The 17,217-nt window shown below is 39.9% G+C and overlaps 1 protein-coding gene across 1 annotated transcript; it reads right to left on the reverse strand.

The window, feature by feature from the left end:
- Positions 1 to 1,481: 1,481 nt before the first annotated feature.
- On the reverse strand, positions 1,482 to 5,037 carry LOC121520714 (acyl-coenzyme A thioesterase 1-like). The gene is made up of 3 exons (XM_041804298.1): positions 4,584 to 5,037; positions 4,101 to 4,288; positions 1,482 to 2,090 (listed from the first exon to the last, which is right to left on the reverse strand). Exons 1-3 carry the CDS (start codon positions 5,035 to 5,037, stop codon positions 1,482 to 1,484), a joined length of 1,251 nt encoding a protein of 416 aa, XP_041660232.1.
- Between the last annotated feature and the right edge of the window lie 12,180 nt (positions 5,038 to 17,217).

The raw sequence follows: 17,217 nt of genomic DNA on the forward strand, positions 1-17,217 counted from the left end.
TCGAAACTTTCCCAGTCTTCATGCCTTGTCCCAACTTTTTTGGAACATTTTGTAGGTAAAATCAGAATGTGTTTTTCCCTTTTTCAAGCCAAGTTTATTGATTTGAACTAAGGCTGTCAAGATTAATCACATTAATCACGATTAACTACAACCTACAATTAGTGTGCTAATTTGTCAAAAATTGCTATTAATCGCATGTTTTATTGTCTTTCTCCCTGCAGCTACAGTGATATAAAATAAGTAAATTACTGTTTCTTATTGTCTCATTTCACTTTAAAAAACTCAGACAGCTCAGTGGACAGGTTAAGAGTCACCTAAACCTTGTGTGACCAAACATCCACCTTTTTCCTCTTCACATAATGCCTTTTCAATCCATAATAAGTTCTTTTTCTGTAGTTACATTTTTAATTTACCTATAAAAGCAGGTCAGTATCCAAAACGTAAGTCCATAATCTGTACTTTAAGACTGTAGAAAGATCCAAAAATGACTCTGAAACGGTTTTAAATGTAAAATAGTGGAATTTTTGAATAGGATAAAAAAAAGGTGTAATTAATTGTTATTAACTACAGAAATACTGAGATTAATGGTGACTAAAAATGTCACTGTATTGGCAGGCCCTATTTGAAAATCAAGTATATTATGTTGAACTAGAAAAGCACTTGGAGAGCGCAGACCTCCGCCATTAGCCCTTTCTCCCAGTAGTGAAGAATCCTTTAAAAAACTTATGGATTCATCCCCATGTGCCCCCCACCACAGTATTTGCTGATTACTCCCTCCCCAGTGGGGTGGAAACATGGTGAGGCAAAACATTGGCTTCGCTACAGCTGGACTGTTATGGTGGAAGCATTGCCTGCTGGTGCCAACAGATGCACTGACAGTCTCACCCATGGTCTCATGGGACTACTGGAAGTTATGGCAGAGGGTGAATATTCCTCTATTCTTCCCAGCATTGTGAGTATTCTCGCTACAATTAGCTGTCTGTTCCTCATTGATTTTAATGGTGGTGTCCCTCAGGTCACCATTCCAAGTCCTCTGTAGTTCTCAGTCCAAACAACAGGAAATTCAGGTTTAATTCATCTGTTCTTTACAAAACAATGATTACACTTAAAGTAATTCACAGTTATGATGTCAGGATGATTTCCTGTGAATTTTCACACTTTCGACCATAGTCCCAACTTTTTTGGAATTGATATTTGTACATTTCATCACACAAATTCATTTTTATCAGCCCTACTTTTTTTTCCCCAGAAGCTGTTTTCACTCTATCCAGCCAAACTTTCCAGTTGTCATAGAAAATGTTAGTTCCTCATTCTAACTACGGTGTCCCTCAGGGCTCCATTCTTAGCCCTCTGTAGTTCTCAGTCTAAACAGCAGTAAACTCAGGTTTTCAATTTGTCTGCTCTTTAGAAAACAATTGCATTAAAGTTATTCACAGCCATGATGTCAGGATGATTTCCTGTGACTTTTCCTTCATTCTTCTCTATAATCTGGCTTTAGTCAGTGGACCATCACAAGTCAGATGAGTCTTGAAGAACTCCTGGATCTTCTTCCACAGGTGGACTTCAGCTGCTGCATGGGATCTGGGCTCACCACCCCACAGGACTGGTACACCCACAACCCTATGAAAACTAGACGGGAAGTGGGGCCCATAAGGCGGCTCAAGATAATGCCCCGCTCTGGGGTAACACACACATTCAAAGTTGTCCTTCCTATGATGCTTCAGTCTCTCTACCATCATGTTCATGTACGCCTTACTGTCCCAGTTCAGGTCGTCCTCTGAAGACGCAAAGAGGAAATGTCCCTCTGCTTTTTCAACAGGGATCAGGCTGGCCTTGTTCTCCTCTGCCTGGGGATCATCAACAGCATATTTACCAATGAAAGCTCCAGACTCTGTAGGGATCATCTTACTGGGGTCAAACATTAATGCAGAGAGGATCTGATGTTTCTGATAGTAGAGCGGAAGGGCCACATTGGCATTGCAGCCGTTGATCCACACTACAGCCTCGATGCCTGGAACAAACGCAGCAAGTGAGAGGGCAACATCTGCTCCCTTTGATCGTGCTAGGACACCGACTCCTTTACTGCCCACCTGAGACAAGACACATGAAAATATAATGATAAACTTGCACACACAAAGTCCCAATAATACTAGGAAAGGACAGGAACACAAGGATTGATTCTTACTTTTGATGGAGGTAGACATTACTAAACCTTGATTGCATAAAAGTTAATTTGTTGTATCTTTGGACATCTGCTCAAGCTCCTCAGCAGCTATCGTGTCCAGTGAAAGTACAGTAGTGGGTCAAAACAAAGGGGATTGGGTGTCTTCTGTGGTACAAATTTTACAAGACATTCGATCTGCTAAAGGTATTCAGTTCTTTCTTGGGTCTGAGTGAATATTGTGCAAAGTTTGACCAAAAAAAAAAAAACAAAAAAACCTGTCAAAGTGTTCTTGAGCTATTAAGTTCAGGGGAATGGACAGAATAACATGAGGACAACCCAAAAACATAATGCCTCTGGCCTGACACAGATGTATGATAGCTGACTAAAAACAAACCCTATGTACCCTATGGTGTAATGGTAGCCAGGAATACTGACTAACCAGTGAATGGACCCTCCAGACACAGTTGTCTTTATACTACAAACACTGGAGACACAATCACTGCACTCAGGTGATCCCCATTTCACTAATAGTGAGACTACTATCACCAGTTGGCTGGACATGGAATGATTTAGGTCAGACACTTTAAAGAGGGTGAACAGTTATTCACTCACTCATTTAACATTGCATGTTTTCTTTAATTAAAATTACTTCGAAGAAATGTGTTTTCACTTTAGCAGTAGAGTGTTTTTTTTTTTTTTTTTGCATCAGAAAAAGCAAATTATATTGACCATGGTTGATTTATAAAACAGTAATAGGGGAAAACATCTAAGGGGTTAAAAAAGTTTTATGTGCACTGTAAAACACACGTATAAGAAGGTTTTACTTTGTGCTCTGCATAACAGCAAAGTCATCAGTGTTAATTCAGCTCCCATTATGTTAAATCGCAAACTTTCCCCAAATGCATAAAATTCTCAGAGGTTCTAAGTTAAAGTTACACTTTTTAAACTTAATATTTTCACTCTCTTGTAATAGTTATTTTTTAACTCAAACATATTTTATTACACATTAAAGCACATTTTTAACACAACAGTGTGTTAATTCATTTCACATTAAGTTTTATTTAAAGTAGTGCACCGTTTATATCTACACCTAGCAATGTACTTGTCATATTCAGTTGCTACCTCATGTTAAATATTTGTGACAAGTTATAGTGTCCATTAACAAGTACAAAGTAGAGGGACAGAGTCTGAGTGAGGTAAAGGTCACATTAATGGTCATTAAATTCAATAGGCAGGAAGTTACTAATTCAGTGGGTAACTTCATTCATGGTGCAAGAGCATCTAACATCAATAAAAACAATAATTCACCCCATTTACTGTACAAAAGACAACATCTAATCATACTATGCCCAAGGGCATAATGGGAAAACTCTGCCTACAGATGCCTCCATATTTAAAATGGAAGTGGGCAGAGCTTAGATCAAGTTAGTCTAGAGATGGACTACCACTGAACTGATCAACAGTGTCAAATAACACCAAAACCAAGACCGTTTCAACCAGAATGAAGGTAAAATTAAATTTTGGGAGTTCAATCAACTCTGACATGTTTAATTCTGAAATATCAACACTCCAGCTTTTGCTGTGTAATGAGAGCATGTCTTATTATGAATGCCAATTTCTCAAAGCAACATATTTTTGATGACTCTATGGGGAAAATTAACTGACTTCAGCCCAATACAAAATATTTCAAAATAAAGTTTTCTTTTGCCATTTGTAACTGTAAAATAATCTTTTAGTATTTTACATTTTAAAACAGCCAGAAGACTATTGGTACAGTCATATTATTACAGATTAAACCACAAACACATGCAGACCAACCCAGAGCAGGCCTCTGAACTTTTTTAAATATGAACTTATCTGGATGCTTCTTCACCAACGGTTGAATTTAAGTTAAATAACTACGGTATTTTCCAGATGATAAGTCCAGCAAACTCACTCTAGGATGTCGTCTTAAGAAATCAGCTGCTTCCTCAAAGTAGTCCAGATGGATCGCTCTGATGTTGGCAGGTTTATCATTGTAAACGGCCACTGTTAAAACCACAAAACCTTTGTTGGCCAGCAGACTCGCTCTCATCTCAGACATGAAGGAGCACAGATCCAACACAGCCGGGAATGGACCGTTTCCTGAACAAGGAGACATGAGAGTTAAAATGTCAGACTCAGTCTCAGACTAAAGACGGCCAAAGCAGCCGTATCATGCAAAAGCAAGGCTAGAATGTATGCCACGAAAATACAGCTGATACAAACAGCTAAAACACTGAAAAGGTAGACAATGATAAGGATTTTTATAAAGAAGGCCCAATTGATTCCAGGATCGTATGTATGAGAAACTTGGAGCATTAAAACTTCCAAAAAATTCCCCTTAAACTATGAAGTATTGCTTTTGAGCCTCTAAAAGTAAACATACAGTACCATCTACCTGGAGGAATAAACAGGACTCCATGAATATTCCCCTCTTTGACAGGGATCCTGCTGACCCCGTATCCAATCAGCAGTCTCTCATTGGTTGCCACTGCCAACATCCTGTCCTTCGCCTTTTCATGGACAGACAACTTAACCACATGAGGGTTCAGTGCATTTGATTTCCTGAACCTTTTGTGCAAAGTCTCAGGCCTCATGGACCAGAACAGACCCATAGGCTCAACCCCAACGTAGCTGCCACTGAGTGAGGGGTCTTCATTCAAGTCAATCTCTCCGTTTCCATCAGCCCTGAAGGTCGCAGAGGAGCTGAACACCACCCCCTTCTCCTCAGTGGCTCTGGCTCTCACAGTGACCACCTGTCTGGACTTCAGACCGGCTACCTTCACCTGGACGGGCTCATCAAACAAACATCTGGAGCTCGGCAGCAGACTCAGTCTCACCTGTGAGGACATCTCTTCTAGGAGATAAATTCATTCATCGTAGATAAACAAGTCAGAATTAAATGGCATTATTTGATGCATAAAGACACATTGAACCAGACAGGCAGTCTGAAAGCCTTAACTTGTCAACATGCTTCCACGTACCCCGCCTGAACAGCTGTCATCAGCTGACATGCACCAAAGTTACATTATGTTACATTTATGTTTATGTTGTTTGTGCAGGTATGTATTTTTTACATCACTAGATTCGTAGACTATGCTTATTTAAAACCTATTAGAAACAAAAGTCAACTGTTGATCAAATTCAGGGCCTACAGACGTGTACTCACCGATGAAAACACAAAAAATGGAATGTGCAGCAAACTGGAAGACAAATGCAGAGCACTCCTGAAAAGACTCTTTCACACAGAACTCCTCTCTTAAAGTTGTTTAACACTTGTATGTAAATTTATGCACAGCTCCTATTGTAAATAAAGTTTTTTCTGATTCATCAAACAGCCATAACCTGTTTGGCAGGAACCTTAAAGCAACCCAGTAAAAGGCACAAAGCCAAGGGGGGGCAAAAAATGTGTATTTTGCAGACATTTATCACTTCTATCCTAATACAGGGGTTCCCAAAGACACCAAAAATAACGGTGCCAGAGACCAGGGACCCCCGCATTCCCTGGAGGTGGTTACAGTGTAGTTGTATTAGACTTTCATTTTAGGGATTTTCAAACATTACTTTGATTGCAGCATAAATCTAACTTAATGAAAATGGTTTTACTTTGAATTGAACTCATTCATGCATATATTTTAACAATAAGGTGTAAAATTTAGCCTTGCAAAGCAGATGGATTTGCCCGTTTCTGTGTTTCTCACTGGTGAATCCATCTTGCAAAGTTAGAAATTGACAGGACCAATCAGGAGGAAGAGGCAGTACTTTTGGGTGCGGCAGAGTCATGACTTATGCAAGCAGCGACAAGAGGCCGGTGCAATTATGGTGGAGGAGATTAGCATGGATGCTGCTAAAGCACCAGTTTTATCAGAATAGTCTACATTTTTTTGTTAAAAGAAGACCGAAGAACAGCAGTGAGTTGTTTTCTTTTCAAAAACGACAAAAGTTGCGTACTGACATGTCTACAGTCGCCATGGTTAGCGATATGCAGTTCCCTACGGAGTTTAGTCCTCAATAGTGGCTACGTCAAGTGTTTTATTGCGCTTTTTGGCCCGTAAAGATGTGACAGACAGAACGTCCATCCAATCACCCTCCGAGTTATTTTTTTTCAAAGGCTCTGCCCTTTCCCAAACGCTGTCTATGGAAGGTTTTCCAGATGGTTGTGTGAAACAAATTCACCTGGCGTGTCAGGTTTGTAAAAATACCATTGGAAATCATTTAGTATGTCCTTTGTGTTTGACAGGCAACTTGTAACTCGGGATGCACCGAAATGAAAATTCTTGGCCAAAACCGAAAACCGAAAATGAAGAAACCAAGGCTGAAAACTGAAACACTGAAAGAAATTATTAGGCCAATTATTAGTACCATTGCATTTGTGGCTATGACTGTGTACTAACCTCACTAAAATTAATTGCAATTGCAAAAATTAATATTATTGCTTCAAAGAATAAATCAATTACAAAATTATGTAAATATTTATTAAGCACTTCATTCCAACAAAACACAATATAAAATAAAATAAAATACAAAATAAAATGTTTAACTTGACCCCACTCATGTATACATTAAATCAGAGGTTCTCAGCCTTTTTTCAGTCATGTACCCCCTGTGAACTATTTTTTCAGCCAAGTACCCCATAAACAGCACAAAGCTTTTTGGCCAAAAAGAAAGACATTAAAGAGTGCTGTGACAGCCGTCTGATTTATCAAACTTTGTAACTGAGAAACACTTTAAAATTACAAATACTAGATTTTTTTTTCATACATTTTAAATATGAAAAATGCATGACCAAAGTCATGGCACATCTTCTCATCTCTAAATGTGAGAATTCAAATTAATGTAGCTGTCGAAAACAGTGACTGGAAAGGCATAAAAACCCAGAAGTGTGCAAAACTCTGTTCAGCTGCAGGGTCGCTCTGGAACAATTTGGAAATAAAAACATAGAGTTAGAAAGAACTAAAAACCTGTAAATAATAAACAAGTTATAAAAAAGACTTCTCTTTTCTCAAATGGAAATCATGAACTTAGTTATAGATCAGCATTTCTTCACAAAAAAATAAATCATAAATCTTTTTATGAATGGAGTGATTGTGAACACAGTGATTGACAGGCATGTTCCAGTGTGGATCAAACCATTCTGCCATGGGGGAGACTCAGGGGGTTTTAGGGTGATTAAATTTAAGAGCCTGCAAAATATTAACTCCAGTTTATAAACTTAAGGTCCTTACACTCTATATGCAATTTTTTTCATGCAAAATATTTACATTTAGAACCTGTAGCGAATCAATGCAAGCTTCCTCACCTGCAACGTCATTTCGCAGCGCGACATTGCTGCGGATATTTAAGTAGCACATTTGCGCTCATATGGACATGTCGGACTGACTGTTGCCTGTCTCCTTGCTACCAGGCTAAAAAAAAAGAGGCAAAAACACAAGCACTGATACGGACAGATATGAGGAGATATCAAACACCAGGTGGTGTTGGAGAGGAGGACGTTTTTGTTCCTCTGTCTACCTTAAAAATCGGCACCACCACCACCATGTGCGCTCGTTGGAGCGAAACTCACACAGCTGGAGCTGTTTCTAAACTGATGGGATTTTAGTGAAATATTTACCAGCACAGTCTCCTCTGACCTCAGACAAACGACTTATAAAAGCTCCAGATCAACCAGCTGAATGACTCCTCTGGACAGTCTGGAACACAAACAGGTGAGCCAGTCTGTGCGCTGTGGAGAGAGTTAACTCCTCTCACCGCGAGCCTCAGCTGTGCCCTTATAACTCTTATTGATCATATTTGACATAGAATGAATGAAAAGTCAGTCCCTCCTCGTACAAACTTGGCTGGCACAGTGAATGAAACAGTGAAACAAAACGGCACTGACCTCCTGGCTGTGCGTAAAAGTGCCGCGTTACGCACAGAGTGAAAGACGGAGGGGGACACACCTCCTTTTATCTTCCGCTTCAATGAATATCACTGTTTATCAGAGGACAGAGGAAACACACCGCAGACGTTCGCAGCACGAATGTGATTTTAGAGTGTAATATACTCCTGTAGCTCCTGACGTGCAAAGAAAGGCGCTTTTTTTCTTAAATAGTCTGCATGTATTTTAAAATCTCGCCAACCTCCTGAGTGCCTTCACCTATACGTACCCCTATTTGAGAACCACTGATCCAAGCGCGTGCTGGCTGCGGTTTTTGCTTGCGTCATCATAACGTCATGTTTCGGCCTTGTTGTTTCGGTGATAAAAGTCTTTCAGCCGAAAAACCGAAAATGCACTTTTGGGCCATTTTCGGCCGAAATTTTTCGGTGCATCCCTACTTGTAACCCCCCGCTAAGTGTTTCAAGGCCCCAGGGGGGTCCTGACCCTTTGGGAACCACTGTTCTGTTTTTGCTCATTCTGATATAATCTTGTGTGTCACTTTTGGGTCCCAACCCACCAGTTGAGAATTAGTAGACTATCATAGTTACTCCAGCCTACAAATCCCATTCACACCTCTGAATCATTTTCCTAAAGAACTGGGTGTGACAAAAGTTTCAGTATGACTCGATCAGTGATATCACAAAAGGTGTTTTTAATTTGTAAGGCAGATGTCAAATCTGTTACATTCAGGTAGTAATTGATGCACTTTTTTAGACAGGCATTAGATGCTTTGCCTTCCATAACCAGTGGGTGGCAGTAGAGGTCTGCTGATGGTTTGTAAAGCAGTGCTAAGGCTCTGAACGGATCAGACCTGTAGGAGAGAGAAAAAGCCTTCAATCAAAGTCTCCTCAGATGAAATGTGAAAGGGCTGGTAGTGAAGTATCCAACAGCAGAAACTGGAAGTAATTTTATTTGCTGGGAAAGAGGATTGTAGATAAAAAAAATATGAATTTGAACCAGTATGTCCATAGTGGTTATAGAGCTCAGGATTTTCTGACAGAAGCCTAAAGATGGCATGCATCTGTATATTTATTTCACTCTGAGACATTTTCTGCTGCTCTCTGTGTCTTTTAATTGTCTTTCAGGGACAGATAAAGTTTTTGAATTGAATTAAATTTTAGGCTGTTTTTGCCAAATCAGTCTTTTTATCTCACCACACTGGGATTGTCATTTAAGAGGTAATTCAGTCTTTCCTGAAAACATAGAGAATAATTCATTATGATTGGTAAAAAAAAAAAAGGTATTTTACCTTCAGATGGTGCCACAAAACCACCATAGATTACTCAAAACTGGGACTACAGAGAATTTTTTGATGAACTCATAGATTGTAGAGAATGAAATCTTTATATTGAGGAACAGTGTTTATAAACTGTTGTTCCTGACTCAGTCCTTGACAAAGAGGAGAACCTTGAATTGGCACCAATCAACATATTTACCCGTGGTATGCTCCAGGTGTTTTTGAGCAATCTATAACTTTACCAGTCTTGACTTGCATCTGTCCCAAGTTTTTTGGAAAACTTTACAGGCTTGGAATTAACAATAAGTATTGTAAAAGTTTTTTTTCAATCTCAACTTTAAATATCTTGGTTTTGTGAATGTGTACAATTGAAATGAAATGGATTTGCATAAAACATTTTCTGGTTTCATTAGGACCTTTAATGCATCCCCTGTCTTAAAAGGATATTTCTGATTTATTAAAGTTGGGTTGTATTTGGTTCTTGGCAGTAGTATTAGCATTTGCCTCCCAAAATTAATGTGTGCATTGCCCCTTTAAGGAGAGCACAAGTGCAGCATAGCTTGCTGGGTAAAGTCGGGAGACTTTGAAGCTTTTTGTTTTCTCCCTGAAAGCCTCTGAGTTTGGCACTGCTAAAGCTAATTTATGTCATAATGTTTGTTCTACCCTAAGTTCCTAACCTGACACATCAGATGGCTTTGTTTCACACGTCCATCTGGGAAAGCTTTAATAGGAAACGTTTGAGAAAAGGCAGAGGCTTTGAAAAATCCTTGGAGTATGACTGGGTGAACGTTCTGTCTGTCACATCTTTACGGGCCAATCAGAGCAACAAAGCACGTGACGTGGTCACTAGCAAGCTGCACGTGCGCAGCTACTGAGGAAAAACGTGAAACATGGCGACTACAGACATGTAAGTACTCGACTTTTGTCGTTTTTGAAAAGAAAACAACCCACTGCTGTTCTCTGTTCTTCTTTTAACAAAGAAATTTTGTCAAGTTCTGATAAAACTGGCGCTTTAGCAGCATCAACGCTAATCTCTGCCTCCATAACTGCACCGGCTCTTGCTGCTGCTTGTTTACGTCACGACTCTGCTGCGCCCGAAAGTACTGCCCCTCGTAGCTGATTGGTCCTGTAACTTTCTAACCAGGCCCAAACGGCTCAGATGGGAGCTTTGCAAGATGGATTCGCCAGTGAAAAACAAGGAAAAGGGCGTATCCATCTGCTTTGCAAGGTTACTAAGTTCCTGGTCCTTTTTAATTACAGGTCTGTTTCCAAATAATGAGTTTTTAATCCTTAGTTTATGTTACAAAACTCCCCAAATAAATCAAAAACAGTTTTTATTTAGCCTTGCAAAGTAGATGGATTCACCCATTTCCGTGCGCGCCCCCGGCACATGCACACTAGGAGCCCAACAAGACGTTTAAACACCAGCTATAACAGCTGGCAGCCTGGACTAATTTAACCCTGGTTATATTAATAAGAGTAACATCAGGGTCGTATTTACAGACTTTATGTAGGCTTACACATCATTTGTTTTTTAAGCCGTATGTGGAATTATCCTGATCATTGTTAGCGAGTGCTAAAAAGCGCAGCGTACTTCAGTCAGCTCCTACAGAGAGTTCGTTTTTACTCTGTTTGCCCCTTTCCGTCCCTGTCTTGTCTGTAAATTAAACGCTTTATGAAAAGAGGCCACTTTTTATGGATAGAAGGGATTTCTCCTCAAATGACAGACTGTTTGCTCAGTATCTGTGCCAGTCCCTTCCTGTGCATCATGAGGTGCATCAGAGCAGTGCAGATGCTCATACTGTATGTCTGCAGGGCTATGAGGAGCGTTAAAGCTTCTGTGCACATGTAATGAATTAGACTATGCCTTGTTTACTAACTTAAACAGTTTATGTGCAAGCAAAATTTAAATTCAGACCTGATCCCAAAGCAGCCCTCTAACTTGGTTCTTTTAATAGAGCTCACAGGATCATTCTCATTAAAAACTGCTGCAGGTGCTCTTGAAATATGTCTGTAATTAGTTATGTCTCCATGTGTTTATTACCCTACGTTTCTGACACTGTTTGGGCATTATGATATGTAAATCTTGTGGATAAGTTTATAAGTCAGAGGTGGAGTCATAGGGTGGCTTGCAGGGCCTGTGCCCCTAATATTTCCTCAGAAGCCCTGAATCTTTAAGTTTGGTAAAAGTATGTTATTGCAGAGTGTTATGATTGATGCATGTAAAAAGAAATATTTTGGATAATAATTTGCAGATCCACCCTGCTGATATTTAATAGTAGAGTTAAATGTTGCCTATGAGCAGTTTAGTATCGTACTGAAACTACAGTAGCATTAGTGTGATTACACTGATGGGGGGGGTCAATAAAAAAGTTTCTCTTATCTCATATTAATTTATACAGCATATTTACATTTTGGATTTCTTTCATTTTGTGTGTTAAAGGAAGAAAAGCAGCTTCAAAATTGTGGTTGTCAACATTGTTCCATTGAATTGGTGTTGTTGGTGGTGGTGGGGCACCAAATTGTGATTCTGCCCAGGGCACCAAAATAGCTAGAGCCAGCCCTGTTCCTGCCTTATCTGATCATGTGTATGTTGTCTTAAAAGCTTGTATCAAACTGATTAATAGTCAGACTGCAGCACAGCGTGCCGCACTCTCTCCACGGTGCAAATAAAACTGCTTATCATCAAAATGAGAGAATTTTCCTACATTGGAGTCAAATAGCAGTTTCCGGATGATTGATTTATGTTTCTTTGGGATAGCAGAAATTTAAGGCAATCATATTTTTGGAGTGGGCGATAAGAACTGTGTGCTTTTAGCGCCAATAAATGAATATGACTCATTAGTTGTATATTTTAAGTATTGTACTTAATTACATTATAAAAAAAACACTGACTAAAAAAATAAACCCTGCAGGGGCTCAGAAGAGGCACTTGGAGTTTTGGCTCTTGATGCATCGCAGAAGATCTGTTTCAACCTCACTCAGACCGTCACCATCATCTAACCATGGATAAATGAAGCCATCCTTCTACCTATCTTCAAGACCATAATAGCAACAAAATCATGTGACTGACAGTGACGGCGTTTGGGTGAGTACCCCAGTAGGGTTAATTTTTGTTTTCTGCTTGTACATTTGCGTTGTGTGGTATTTTTTCCCGTCTTGAAGCTAATACTTTAGAGACGTGTTTTCCACTCGTACGCTTGCGTACAAGAGTGATGTTTAAGTTAAGAGTAATGTGCAAGAGTACAAAAAATTTAAGTTATTTCCCCCTGTGTTTACGTATCAAGGGATGTGTTTTAACTTACTGTTAAGTGAACTGAGCAGTTTTCTTGACTGATTCAAGTTGGACTGATAGTTTAACTCTGTTAAACGCTATTGTTTATTTTCCTCAGCTTTCTTGGGCGGAAGCTGGAATTGCCTTTTCCCCCTCATACGTCTGCATACTAAGAGTGGGTGTTTTGTCTATTACCTGGCCAGTGGTTTCAGTTATATCTGTTTGTGTGTGCCCCCTGTGCACTGTTCGCGGTGCATGGGGCCTTTTTTCAGGGCAGTTCAGACAGTCTTGACTTCTGCCCTTGTATAGTATGGCTCCCAAGGCCTGCTGTTTTAGTAGGGTCACCATGGGCCCATGTGATCGCTATCGTGGAGTATTGTTAAGAGGAAGATGAGAGACATCAGACCCAACAATGCAGATGACCTGAAGGCCGCTAACAAAGCAACCTGGGCTTCCATTACACCCGAGCAGTGCCACGGGCTGATCGCCTCTATGCCACACCGCATTGATGCAGTAATTCATGCAAAAGGTGGCCCAACCAAGTATTGAGTGCATAGAAATGAACATACTTTTCAGAAGCCTGAAATTTCTGTTTAAATCATTTATTTTTTATTGATCTTATGGAATCTTCAATTTTTTTGAGACACTGAATTTTGGGTTTTCTTATCCATAATTCATAATCATCAACATTTCGAGAAATAAAGGCTTGAAATATTTCACTCTATGTGTAGCAAGTCTATATAATATATGGGTTTCACTTTCAGAAAAGAGTGACAAAAAATTTTGAACTTTTTCATGATATTCTGATTTTTTGAGATGCACCTGTATATGCTCTCAGGCCAGCCTTCTAAGGTCAGTCACGTGACTTTGTTGCTATTATGGTCTCAGATAGGTCGAAGGATGGCTTCATTCATCCTTGGTAAGACCCTGGTGACGGTCATCTTTCGGTCTTATAGATCCATAGTTAGGGACATAACTTAAGGAGGTGCACTGCAGGTGCAGGTGGAGCTGCCTGCAGGCAGCAATCCTGTTTCTTTTGTGGAGGCAGAGAGCAGTGGAGTGTTGACTTCTGGTAGATGGAGGAGATGAAGGCATTGGCTGCAGCTTCTTGAGGAGATTGTTCATGTTAGAAAACAGGGTATCCGCGGGGTCTTGAAAAGTATCAAAAGGTGATAAATCAATTTTGGGAAAATTAAGACCCTTAAAAAGTATTAAAAAGTCTTATAACGACTTTATAAAGTCTTAAATTTTGAAAGCATTTTTTCCTGAATTAGCTGTCCAAGAGTTTGAGTCCCCAAAACATCGTAAAAGTGTGTGAATTTATTCATTTTCATTAAAAAACAAAGATGAACAGGTATATAAAAAACTAGGCTATTGTGGGTGCGTTTGTAAATTGTCTCTGAGAGCGCCAGAGCGAGCTATATCACTGATGTAAATGGTTACAGCTTGAGGTGGCGGTGAGGTATTAAAAAATATTGAGAAGGTCTTGAAAAAGTCTTAAAAAGGTATTAAAATTAACTTCAAGATTCCTGCATATACCCTGGGAAAGGAAGACCCTGCAGGAAACAAACATTGGGGGTGTTGATTTTTCAGAGACTGCAGGAGGAGGTGGTAACTTCTGCTGCAAGGCAGAGGTTGGAGAACAAGGGATGGGCTGCTGGTGAAAGTAGTTGGAGGTTGATGCTGAAGGCTTGAGTTAAAGGCATTAGTTGTTGTGGTGATGGATTCATACAGAAGGTGAAGATCGAGGTTGACAGTTGTTCACAATACAGAGGAAGGAAAAGTTGGTGTTGTAAATGCTTGGCTCTTGCTGATAACAGATTTTGAAGAGCTATTGAAGTTTGCAAATGCAAATGCTTTTGTAGGTGCTGTCTTTTTACAGTAAGACAACTTTAGTGACTGATGTCTCCTTGGAGATCCTGCAGATAGAGAATTTTTCAAAGCATCAAGTCCACAGCTTACTTTACAGTGAAGCTGTAGTTGAAGGCATTTCCCACAGATGTGTGAAGGAGGCAGCAGTGGTAGGGAATGGCTCTTTATGTTTAGTCTTTCAAAGGATCTGCACTTGTTGATGGTGTCATTTTTGTGTGGCATAGATTTGAGTTGGAGGTCTTAATCTCTGGTTTGTAGTCACAAATTGCAGATTGAGGCTGGTGGACTCCGTGCTTTGTTGGTTGCGTTTCAACACTTGTTTTTGCTATAGAGATGTTCCTCACGTCTGCTTTCTAAGAAAACACCTGCAGCTGATGGCATGTTGGCACAAAGATGTTATTAGGTCTATTTTCTCTATGCACATGCATTATGGGTATTGTGGTCCCAAGCACTGATACTGCAGGTAGAGGCAGCTGCATTTGCTGGCAATTGCAAAAGGTCATGGAAGAAGCTGCTCATATTGGGCAGATACTGTTTATGGATGAACTGAGTGTATCAAAGAGTCACAAACTGCTGCAGTGTCTGAGGTGACGCTACTGAACGTTGCTTGAAGAGGCCTGAGTTGGAGGCACTTGACACACTTATCTTTTATAAAGTAGTGAAAGCAGCAGAGGCTGATGTTTTCTGGATAAGGATAAAAATTGAGCATGCAGAATGGTTTAGTGCCTAGCATTGCCCAAAGAATTACCATGTTGAGTCAGCAGCTTCTGATCGGTAGCAAAGGCTGCAGTCAGAGGCAGTAGGTGCAAGCCAGAACTTAAGCTGGAGTTCGCTGTATGTTGCTTGTTTAAGATTGAGTCAGGGGTATTAAAAGCAGCTTTTTGTAATATTAATAATGTAGTGGTAGAGGCTGCAGATGACCTGAACTTCTGACAGAGGCTTGATTTAGAGGCTGATTGGATTTTCTTTTTAATTCTAAATGAGCAGAAGAAGAGGGTGAGGCCATGTTTCTGGTCCTGAGGTAGGAAGAGACTAGAGCTGAAGGTGTTTGCAGCACATCAGATGGAAGTAGCGGCTTGCTTTGTGATTGAAGCTGCATGTGCATAAATGTTAAATGCAGATGCGAAGCAGGGCTGCAGCTGGAAGTATAGTATGAGAAATCCTCCATTAACAGTTTCATAAAGCTCAGCTTTCAGCCACAGTCAGCACAATGTTAGCTGTGGGCATCCATTGATTAGTGGCTGATGGTGTCTTCAAGGGTTAATTGTACAGATGAAAACAGTTCCATCTAGTGGTCTAAATCTGTAAATGCATATCATGCAGTTGTACCTCGAGAACTCCAAAACTGCACAAACACTAACCATTTCATTAGGTATACATTTTCAATTGCTCATTAATATCTGATCAGCCAATCACATGGTAGCAGCCAGTGCATTCAGACATGCAAACATGATCAAGATGATTTTCTAAAGTTCAAACCAAGCAGCAGAATAGGGAGGAAAGGTGATTAAAGACCCTGTAAAGTAAAAATAAATTTGTATTTAGGTTTGTTGTATGCCAGGTCACTGTTTTATGAACCCCCAGGTCAAATTTCAGTCAAATCAAAAAACCTCTAAGTTATAAAATTAATCTTCAAATCATGAAAAATGAGGCAGTAAAATCTGCTCCAGGATGGAGTGGGTGCTTCTGCTGAATGAGCTGAAGCCACGTACATTCAGGAGAAATACAATCCTCTCAGATTTAAAAAATGTTATAATCTGAATGAAGAAAAAAGAACTTACACTATTAGCATGTCTGTTGACCTTTTGATGACCTTAGCAGAAGAGACAAGGTCCATTTTCCGGCTCAAATCTCGGTTATGATGCTTCAAATGATCTGTACACCACTGTGGCTGACAGATTTTGCCAATTTTTCTCACAATGGACAGAAAAACAGCATTTAACTGACTGCTAACTTCCAATAAAGGCAGTGACATCAGCTAACAACAGACTGCACTGAGATGAACTGCTCAGTGTTGCCAACTCCTCAGTAAGAAAAGTGACGATTGGCTGTCCCAAAAGTTGCTAGAAGTTGCTAAATGATGTCATCACCTAATTTGCATAGTTGTTCATGTGCATGTAATTGTAGTGGATGCTGTCAGAGAGATGATTAACATTGTGGGAGAGACAAAAAGTGAGTAAAGAACACCCTAAATATGTTTAGAACAACAAATGAACTTTCTTCTCTCCATTCTTGTTTTTTTAAAAGTCACAATTCTTACCCTCCTCCTTTATCTGGGCTTGGGACCGGCAAAAGTGATCCAAATGACACACTCTGGCGGAGTTACTTTTTTTTTTTTTTTTTTTTTAATTAATTAACTAATTTATTTTTTTTTTTTTTTAAGTTCGCTGGGGAGTATACAATGAAATTGTCAATGTAAACATAACAGATGAATCCCCTCAGGTCCCCAAGGACCCTCTCTGATTCTGTCATATCTGGACAACAGTATTGTCTGTTTAGCTGCTGTCTGCTTGGTCAGGTGACCTGCTGCAGACAGGTTGACTCAGGTGTGAAGTGGGGCAGGGACTGAAGGAGAACAAAGGGAGAAGGTGAAATGTTTGGAGAGGATTTGACTGGTGCTGCTGGAAGAAACTCTCTGCAGCTCTCTGCAGGGCTCTGGTCTAGAGAGAAGACTGAAGTCTGTGCTATTGTTGAAAAATGGAGGACAATGTTTCCTGGTTGCTCATCCTGGG

Source organism: Cheilinus undulatus, linkage group 13 (assembly GCF_018320785.1).
Source record: "Cheilinus undulatus linkage group 13, ASM1832078v1, whole genome shotgun sequence".
Taxonomy (NCBI): domain Eukaryota; kingdom Metazoa; phylum Chordata; class Actinopteri; order Labriformes; family Labridae; genus Cheilinus; species Cheilinus undulatus.